The sequence below is a fragment of the Kryptolebias marmoratus genome, linkage group LG17, assembly GCF_001649575.2.
Source record: "Kryptolebias marmoratus isolate JLee-2015 linkage group LG17, ASM164957v2, whole genome shotgun sequence".
Lineage (NCBI taxonomy): Eukaryota > Metazoa > Chordata > Actinopteri > Cyprinodontiformes > Rivulidae > Kryptolebias > Kryptolebias marmoratus.
Window position 1 is genome coordinate 1,343,269 of NC_051446.1, and position 10,645 is coordinate 1,353,913.

General features: G+C 37.9%; 1 protein-coding gene across 1 annotated transcript in view; it reads right to left on the bottom strand.

The window, feature by feature from the left end:
* Positions 1-7,647: 7,647 nt before the first annotated feature.
* Positions 7,648-10,645, bottom strand: part of LOC108250244 (bromodomain-containing protein 1) — a 27,317-nt gene continuing 24,319 nt past the window's right edge. The window contains exon 12 of the mRNA XM_017440025.3: positions 7,648-9,262. Coding sequence (XP_017295514.1) covers positions 9,073-9,262 — 190 coding nt within the window. The 3' untranslated portion in view covers positions 7,648-9,072. The remainder of the gene's footprint in view (positions 9,263-10,645) is intronic.

The window sequence follows — 10,645 nt, forward strand, 5'->3', positions numbered from 1 at the left end:
TTAAAAGGAAAGTAAATTATTAAAATAACGATAAACTAACAAAAACAAAAGGCTGGCATGACAGAAATGAATAACAAATACAAAATCCAAAGCAAGGCAAGGCGAGACCAGGCAACAATAAACATGACACAAGGAATGGAAAGGAATGACCCAGTGAAGAATGGAGAACAGAGACCGGCTTTTAAAGACAGAGGGAGAGATGAAAATTGGTTGCAGCTGTGGACATGACAAGGCGCAGGTGAGGTGGGCGTGGCAGGCATGACCGGAAAATTACTAGTGAGGTGAATAGTGACAAGAAAACCAAAAGACAACTAAACCAACACAAGAAATATCAGACAAATCAGACAAAAACATTCATGACAAAGATGGAGTCTTGACTCACATTCACCACCCTGTCCTTTGACTCCAAACTCCAAACTGTTGTCATTGGATGACTAATTTAAGGATAACCATCAAGACATTAAAAACACCCCTGACCCTGGATGAAGGGCATAGTTTAAGATGTTTTATTGTTGTTGTTTAAGATAACTTGGATTAAAATTCCTTGCTGTTTTTTATACGTTTTGTTCACAACAGGTCTTTATAGAAACATTTCTGGCTTTGTTTAAATAGCCACTACCACATTGATTAACCATTGTTCTCTCCAGTTTATGCAGGGGTTCTCAAAATAATTCATCATTGCAGTTTTGGTTCAAGAAGGTTCTATTTGGAGCCATAGTCAAAATTTTGTTGTTCTGTAGCCTTCTTTAGATCACAGTTCAGCTTATTACTGTTAAGTAGGTTATTTACCTTTCTAAGTAGTTTATACCTAAATTTCTTCTGAATACCACCAGTGGCAGTTGGACCACTGTTTGAAAACCATGGATGTAGAGGTTTAATAGTAGCCTATAGTGTTCTTTCACACTGGTATGTTGTTTTTGAGAAAGAGTTGTTTTATAAGCTTGAAAAATGATATTAAAAAATTAGTACTAATTAGGCTAGCCTAGATGAAGACTAGCCTCTTTCCATACTCCTTGCTTTTGACTGATGTCACTAAGGTTCTAACTATTGATAACTACTTGATAGAGCATCACTTCAAAGTTCACTGAATTGTCCTTTTAAAAGGTGCAAAGCAGTTGTTGCCACACAATAATATTCACAAGGACAGAGGTGGCATCAGACTGAAGGACATCAGCATCCATAAAAACATTTTGGTCCCAGTGTCTGACACATTTTAATCACAACACTTGTTTTTGCCATCATCAAATCTTAAAGACAGACAGAGAGGTAAACCTTAAACAATACAGAAAACTTCTAGATTCAAACAAAATAAATCCTTTTATATCATATTGTAAGGCAAAATATTTGTGGGTGAGTTTCTCAGCAGAAACAAGAATGTATTTTTTTTCTTATGTATTTTACACATCTTGAGCACTGAGTGGATATCAACCATACAAAAAGACACATGTGAGGATGATTCTCTGGTCTTTAGTTGTGTGCACATCTCTGCTGCACACACACACCCAGGCTCATTCAGTAGAACTGACACCCTCAGGGGGAGTTATGTGGGAGAAAGCAGAAGGTTAAAATGTATTTTTTTGTGTTTTATAACATAACTGTTGTGAATGAATGGGATATCAAGGTTCTATTTATTTTGAAAAACAATGCTGCAAGTGACAGACCTGGGCTTTAAACTGATATGTTACACTTGAGCAGTAGCCATATGTAGTTGTCCAAAATGAAAAACTAAATTCTTTTAAAAAATAATACCATTATCACAGATTCAGATGATATTCATAATTCACTAACAAGTAAAACATACTATGAGCAGGTAAAGCTTACACACCTGGTAGGTGAGATGTGATAAAATAATCTACTGTACGTGGATATTTGTGGTTTTGTAAAATCTGTATTTGTATCTGGGCATCATAGTGGTTAGAGCTGTCGCCTCACAGCAGGAATGTCACAGGGTCATTTATCGACTTTTTTGTGTGGAGTTTGCATGTTCTCTCTGTTCATACAATGGGTGTACTCCAGGTACTCCAGCTTCCTTCTACTGACTAAAACTATGCATGTTAGGTTCAGTGGTAACTCTAAATTGTCTCTAGATGTGAGTGAGAGTGTGAATGGTTGTGAGACTGATTCATCTCTATGTGGCTCGGAGATGGACGTGTGACCTGCCCCTGATGTACCCTCCCTGTTGCACAATGATGCTGGAGATAGGCACCAGCTCCCTCATGACACTGCTTGGAAAAGTGGGTAATGAAAATGAATGGATGAATGTTATTTGACAAGTTAATATTACTATGTTTCCGTCCAGTTTCATTTATTCTATAGTGTAATAAAATAAATTTGATACAACAAACATATTTAACACTGTTGTAAATATCACCTACTTGGACAAGAAATTTTCTTATTATTTTAAGTTTAGTCTTGAGTTCCCAACTGTCTTCTCTCCTTTCTATTGCACTTCTGAGGGCTCCTGTGCAGGGCACGCCTTCTCATTGCCAGAGTAACTTGTCTCCCAGCTGATGATGTGGGATGGGAGACAAACCAAACCAAACACTCATGTCCCTGACTGCCTCCATCTTAAAATGCAACAGTTCAGTGTCCTGCTTCAAAGGCTGAACAATGTTTTCTGGTAGCCCCATTTCTTGCCTGGGAATAATATCTGCACAACCAATTGTGTGTACTAAAGCTATGCTAAATGTACAAATTACATGGGAAATTGCTGCCCATCATGGTGGAATAAAGAGTCTTGATAACATCACTGTATGGGCTCTGTAAGGTCTTGTTTAAAATTTTTGATTTTTATTTCACAAAAGCTTGATTTACAAGCACAATTGTTTTCTGACTTTCTGATTCCATAATGACCAAACCAGACAAGCAATGTGAATTGGTCTTAACCAAGCGGACTTGTTCAGCCTCACAGAAACAGACTCTCTCTTTTTGCATGTGGGCACAGGAAGTGAGTTTATTTATGAGGTGGACACTGTTAATTACCCGCCTGCATGGATAATTAAATCCAACTTCAAAGACATTTTAACCCCTTGAGACCCAAGAACTGGTATGCAGCAGACGACAAGCTAAGGATGCCCAAAATATCTGTAGCTAATTAGAAGATAATGATGATTATGAAAATATTCATACATACTCACATCAGACAGGACTGTCAAAACTGAACCAATCTGAAAAATGCAGCACAAACAACAGCCACATATTTCTTTTTTCTATTATTTAAAGTCATTAAAATATTCCTCATCCTCAGAAATGTTTGAACGGTCCAGAGAAAACAGAGTATGAGCAGAAACATACTACCAGCTGCCATTAGAACGTTGATTTGGTTCTATTGGATGTAGATAATTGTAGCCACAATCCAGAGGGAGGGTTTTATAAACCTTTTTAAAATCTTCTAAATGGGCATCTAAAGAGAATACAGGGTTGTATGTGTGTTTGTATGTGTGTGTTTCTTCAACAGCTTTTTTTTTGCATGCTGTGTACATTACAAAAAATGTCAACATTTACAGAATGTCTAAACTGCACATTATACAGGTGTAGTAGTAGTAGTAGTAGTAGTAATAATAATAATAATAATAATAATAATAATAATAATTATTATTATTATTATTATTATTATTATTATTATTATTATTATTATTATTATTATTATTATATTATTATTATTGTTGTTGTTGTTGTTATTATTATTATGTTTCAAAAATTATACTTCATATTGAACAGCAATAATCCATTGGGGCATTTAGTCTTTCGTTTCTTGTCATATGCTTAATTTGCTAATTACATTAAAAAGTGCATTTCAAGTCCTGTGTGTATAAAAGAAGTGGAGAGTTTTTGTCTTTCTATTAAATTTGACTTAGTAGCACATACATTTCTTTTTTTTCTGTTTTGAGTGGTTTCAGAGACAGAGAAACAGCCCCACCTTGTGGGTAAATTATGAAACTACATGTGGTCAGTGGGACATTTCAGGTGATTATTGAGAATTTATCTTAAATAAAAATGTACTTATAAATCTTTTTGCTGTCAAACTCAAAACTTTTTAATCATCTTTACTGTGAAAACAATCTTCATTATTACTCAACGAAACAGGTCCTTCACTTACATCATTTTTTACAGGGAATTTCTTTTAGTTATTTGTTTGATTGTTAGTTGTTCAGATGCAATTTTCTTCCCTTCTCATTGTTAAGTAAAGAATAAATGAGAGTGAACCTGGAATTTAAATTATTACACAACAAGTCACACATGCAAATTCACAGATCTGTGCCTTGCCCAAGGACACACTGGCATCTGGCAGGAGAAGTCAGGATCCACCAACTCTGATTGGCAGATGGCCGCTCTTCCTAAGCCACAGCTGCCCCATGTGTAGTGTTTGTTGCTGGAGTGTCTGACAGTCAGTTAAAACAGTGAGTGAAGGTCAGCAGATACAGACAATGTCTTATAGATTCATCACACAGGATTACCAACACAGTTCGATAGGGCTCACTTTGTGGGTTTACATGAGGCCGGGTTGTTGTATTGTACAGTTGCCTAATATGTGGAGTGTAAATGGTGGTCCAGTGCTGGAACCAGTGGGTAAGTAAGGCAACCACACATGTTGTGACATTTCTGGTATCCTGAGACCAACCAAACCAAGGGATGATTTTTGTAATGTTTGTGCACCAAGGGTAACATAACTCCATGACATCTGTGCCTGATATCTACACACAAGTATTGGCCTCTTTCCAACATCCTATGTCACCATAAATCACAATAAAAGAGAAATAGAGTTCTGTGAGATTATGTTCAGTGATGAATCTTCATCCACTTTCTTTACCTGCTTTTCCATGCAGGGTTGTAAGGGAGCTGGTGCCTGTCTCCAGGAGTCATTGTGCGAGAGGTGAGGTACACTATAGACAGGTCTCAAGTCCACCACAGGACATGAATCTTGTTATCACCGACTACTATCATGTGCAGTGCTGAGAGGAGAGGATTAATCTTGTCAATGTGTGGGGGGACTCACTGATGTTACTTCTTACGTCATGGTGTGGGGAGCCTTAAGGTACAACTTCAGGTCGGAGACATTCTGCATCTGTATGTCTTACTCCTCCTGAGACAGTACCCTGGTACGAGCACCTACTTGTACTCAGGCCAGAGGACTGCCACACCCTGACAAGGGACCAGTCAGATGTAGACAGGACCCAGGTGAACAAAGCAACAACAATACCTCTGATGTTTATCCAAGACAGAGTGAGAATAGCCATCTATCTATTCTCTCCTTGGGACTCACATGCAGACAGTGTCCTTCCATCGCCTGAGTAACATACATCTCAGTCCTGTCCAACAACAAATTGCTTTTCGATGTGGGTTGTGTTAAGAATGCCTTCGTTCACACTCTACCAGGTCCATTTTGGATTCTGGAGGAATTGACAGGAGACCAACTAAAGAGAATTTAAGACAATTTATTGAGACAAATCAGTTAAAACCCACCGAGCAGTTTTTGCAAAAAACCGGAGATCACTTTCCTCAGACGCCTCTGCGATCTATGATCTGTGATCTGACATCCCTTGATCTGCACTCTGTTTGATAAAATGTGTGGCTTCTCTTACTTAAGCTTAAAATCTATACCATCCCCGGGACTGTGTGGTCATGACCATCTGGTGATGCCTCAACTTTGGACTTTTTCACCTGTTTACAGAAGTTAAACATTACCTTTTGCAGTCCCCTATAACTTATTTGTGTCAGAGTAACATAGAAAGAAAAGCTTAATCATACACATATAATGATTGGAGCAATAAAATGAACTTAAATCAAGGTGATCTAAACAACCTATGTGATTAATATTTCTTCAGTTGCCTGAATCAGACTCTAATCTGGGCTCAGCTGCCCAATAAATGTGCCTCCACATGTCCCTTAGTGCCTCTGTTCTAAAGATTGAGGACCCAGTATCCTGCTCTAGAGGTTGGACAAGGATTGACGTTGAGCCACGGTTGGAGGTTTGTGATACATGAGGTCCCGGGACGCTGTCCCACACCCCAGAGTGCACAGCTTTAATACTGTAAGCTGACGTAAGGGCAAAATTAGAAAAGTGCGTACACACAAATATATTCAGATTTATCAAATCGTGCCCATGCATGTTTCTTTGCACCTTTCCTTCATACATTCCAGTTTACATGCAACTGAGCACACATGAGACACCTCTTCTGACACACCTTTATTTAAAAATTCAAATAGATGTAAATATGTCCTGCGTGTGTGATTCTCCTCCCTGCATGATCAAAGATTTTGTCTAGATGCAGTAAAATTAGGAATTTTATGGTATGTGAGTCAGAAACAATTCTAATTAAAGTACTGGGGCATGAAAATGCAATTGGGACACTGTCCTCTGACAGTTGTGCCATGCATAAAAAAAGGAGTGACATTGTGTGTCAAGCTGCAGTTGTCAAAGCAGCGCACACCCACAGAAGTAACAAAAAGTTGAAATGGTCCGACATAACGGCTCTTCTCATCGAGTAATAATAAAAATGATGTTAAACACCACTTACTTTACATGAGTTTCATACTACTATTTTATTAAATAGCTGATGTTAAGAAACAAGCCGCTGTGCATTGATAGTGTTTGTAGAGGAATTTGGGCATCATTGATGAGGCCATCCCATCGGGCTGGCACGGCACGGCTCAGGGATGACTGTGAAACACCCAACCTGTCAGAAAGGCTTCGGTTACAAGGTACCCCAGCATGGGGAGGACTGAACGAGCACCGGCGAAGCCCAGCTTCTAGTTTCCCTCTCTAACACTGGGCCAAGTTCAACACAGATTTCCAAAAGAACGGCCTGGGTCATTATCTACACCTTGTTGACCTTAGGAATCATCAAACGTGACTTGTTCTGAATTATTCTGCTGATCTGACACCATTTTCTTTTTGGTGGAATGGAAGTGTCCCTTAGACATGCCTCACAAGCATGTTTACATCTACACGTGACAAAACTAAAGGAAACTTAACAGTTTACAGTGCGTTGAAGTTGTTTTGATCATTTTTGAGGTGTTCTAAGTATGCTGTATGAAGTTAAATGTGGTTCAGTTTCATTGTTTGGGTTTAAAGCATAAAAGCTCATACTCGTGGGAAAACGTGTTCAAAAGTGAAGAAAACCAAATGGAGTCATATTTTACTGTATTTATAAGTTTCATTACTTTGGAGTTTGATAGTTAACTGAACATCTTTGTGGCCTCTGCACATTGTTACTGCAGGTCAAAAGTGTATGCATATTTATACTTTTGCTCAACATTTGTTTTGATACATCCTGACTTGTGATTGGAAGATGGCACACATCTTTTTTGTGTGCATGCACCATTCATATACGAGGCACCTGGTGACGCACAATCCAGCTCAATCTCTAGTATGGTGCGATGGTGAAAAGTGGATGTCCACCATGCCAGACAAACACTGAACAAGGCGTATGGTGTGCCTATACTGCCATATACTTTTAGTCCCAATGTAATGACTGAAATACAGTAAGGACTTTTCAATTCCACCACTGTCTTTGTGCTTCACTTTTTTTGTCAGTAAGTGCATTTAGAAAGTTAAATTAAATTAAAAAACTAAAAGTACATTTGAAAAATTGCATGAATAATTTAGGTTACATGTTATATAAAAAATTAGATTAAACACATTTAGTGATTCAATTACATATTTTAATTTTTCAGTGTTTTAGTATAAAAAAAAATCCCTCCAGCCTGCTGTTGGCTGGTTTCTGCTCCCATTGGCTATAACTGCGTTTGTCCCCAAAGAATCAGCTAAAGTACCAAATCTATTTACACACAACATCCACAACCAGAGGGGTAAAAAAAAAAAAAACAATCATCCAAACAAATCAAAAGAGCAGGTAGGCCACCCATAGCTTCCCTGCTAAAGTAAAACATCAAACACTATCACCTTACCTCTCAGATTTAATGCTATCAATCCAAAAATAAAAGAAAAAAACTCAACCAAAAGTCACAACAAATTAGGCAGGGGCCTCTACACGTGGCTTCTAGTGCCTGTAGTATTTTCTCACCACACCTTGATAAAGTGATGCATATACATTTTCTGCTTCAGAATAAATTAGTACAGGCACATACTCTTCTCTTTTACTACTCAAGTTTAGTTCACATAGAGAAGATGGTCATGTGACATTTTATAAAAGATTTAAATTCATCACAGCACACAAACAAAAAGGCCAAAAATCTGAAACACAAACAAATGTTAAGAGAACAAAGAAACACTAGTGGGAAATCTGTGGGCAGCAGATTTTTTTTTTTAAATTTTTGGTTTTGGTGTGAATGATGCACTTTAGACCTTTAATACTTTGAGAGCTTCTATATAGATTTTATATAAATATCTACAAACAACCAAAAACAAAAGAAGTAGTCAAATAAAAACATTTAGATAAAAAAAAAATTAATGCCAGAAAACATGAAGCTTGAGAACTTAATAACTTACAAAAACTGTATAAAAGAAGCTATAACAAAACTGATCATACAATGTGCATGTTTTTTTCTCTCTGTGGAGATAGCACCAGCAGAAACACAGACACCGTCAGCACCGGCAACCATGATGTGAAGAACAACATCAGAATGACGTATACCAAAACAGACTGAAGGAGTGAATAAGTTAGTGTCAGGCCGTATAGGAGATATTTACATGAGCTGCTGCTGTCTCACACACACACACACCCACACACCGATGGACAACTCATGGCAGTGACACTGGCGCAGCAGTCTTGCAGCACATTTAAAGTGGTCAGAAGTTGACCTCTGACACATTCAACAGGTTCCAACCTGCAGTTTTCAGTCCTCACAGCAAAAGTTGCTTTTTAAATTTTTATGTTTCACTTTTTGCAGCTGCTAACTGAGTTGTTTTCATTGCATAGCTGTTTGACAAACAGGACAACCATTATTAGATACATTATTTCAGACATATGTGGAGAGGTGTGGAAACAATCAGATTCCAGTTCACAGGAAATGGTAAACATAAGTGTGTGTGTGTGCGTATGAGGCAGAGCCAGAGTCTCCGTAGGTGGTTGATGGGTGGGGAGGGGGAATCTTGAGCTGGTGGGGAACTCAGTTTGTGACAGTGACGCTGTTGCTCGGCTTCAGCTCCCTGCCAACTTGGTTCAGGTGGTTCACAGCTCGGTCAAAAGCGAGCCGCACAGCTTTTCGGATGGAAGACGCGCGAGCCTCCTTCAGTTTTATTCGGTCGAATGTCTGGTCAATTCCAAAGGGAGCCATCTTGGATCTAGGAAGCCATTGCCTAAGGAGAGAGGAGACCGTTTCTAAAAATGTTTTAACAGAAAGATGTTTGAATATTTGCTTCATTTTAGAAACAAAGAATAAAATGTCAAAAAGAAGCCTTTGTCCTGGTTACTAACAAACTGTTTATAGATCTATGAGTAAAGAGGCAGGGTTCGCTGTATGATTCATATTTATTTATATAGGTGAGTTTTCCTGAGGAACTGTGAGAAAAAAGAAAACTTAAAGAAGACAAAAGGCAATAGAAAAACAACAACAAAAACATACTGTGGTTACAATTTAGCAATCAAGAAAGTCTGACATCTGTTGTTGTGACCAGCAGAAAAACTTGAATAGTTAGTTTTAAACTGCAAATATTTATGATCCTGTGGGTCTTAAGCCCAGTGAGAAGTAGAGGTGGGGGACAAAATTAACTTTTAGCATTGGGGAAATAGAAAAATCAGAATCCACATTTTAAATGTTGAAAGGTTGATTTTGTCCTCTGTGCTGTTACTTTATAGGAGACAGCAGACTTGTCCTTGTAGAGTTCCAGAGGTTTTCTGTAGTTGAAACATGTTGCAGTAAAGCTGTTTGTTTTCAAATCTTTTTCACCCCCACTGAACCCCGTGCTGGAAAAATAAATCACAATGAGGAATTTTTCAGTATTGAATTATTATTGTTTTTAAATAATCCATCTCAAAAGCTTCAAAATGATATGTAGTTTGTTGAAATTTGGCAATTTATCACTTGGCTAGGCAACAAGCTAAACTCAACTCAAAACTCAAGTTTTCTTGGACTGGAGGGATGTTATCAGCTGTATAATAAAAAGGGGAATCCCAAAGCTTCCCAATGATGCCAGACATTATTCCAAGAGATTCCTCGTGTTGCAGCAGAGGAAAGAATGGTCAATTTCAAAGGAGATTATAAGGGTTATAAATCAGGATTATTTCTGAAGACATACCTGTTAGAAAACTTGAATTTAAAGGTATATAAGGAAAACTATATCCTATTTTAGCTACTGTGATTGCTAGATAGTGTCTTTATGGACTCATTTTTGCACAAATCTCAATTATGGCAAAAATGAGTAATTATTAATTTAGGTGTCCCGCTCATTCTAACTCATTTTGCAGCACAGGTCATAGATGTACAGTTAGGGCCAGAAATATTTGGACAGTGACACAAGTTTTGTTATTTTAGCTGTTTACAAAAACCTGTTCAGAAATACAATTATATATATATAATATGGGCTGAAAGTGCACACTCCCAGCTGCAATATGAGAGTTTCCACATCCAAATCGGAGAAAGGGTTTAGGAATCATAGCTCTGTAATGCATAGCCTCCTCTTTTTCAAGGGACCAAAAGTAATTGGACAATGGACTCTAAGGGCTGCAATTAACTCAGAAGG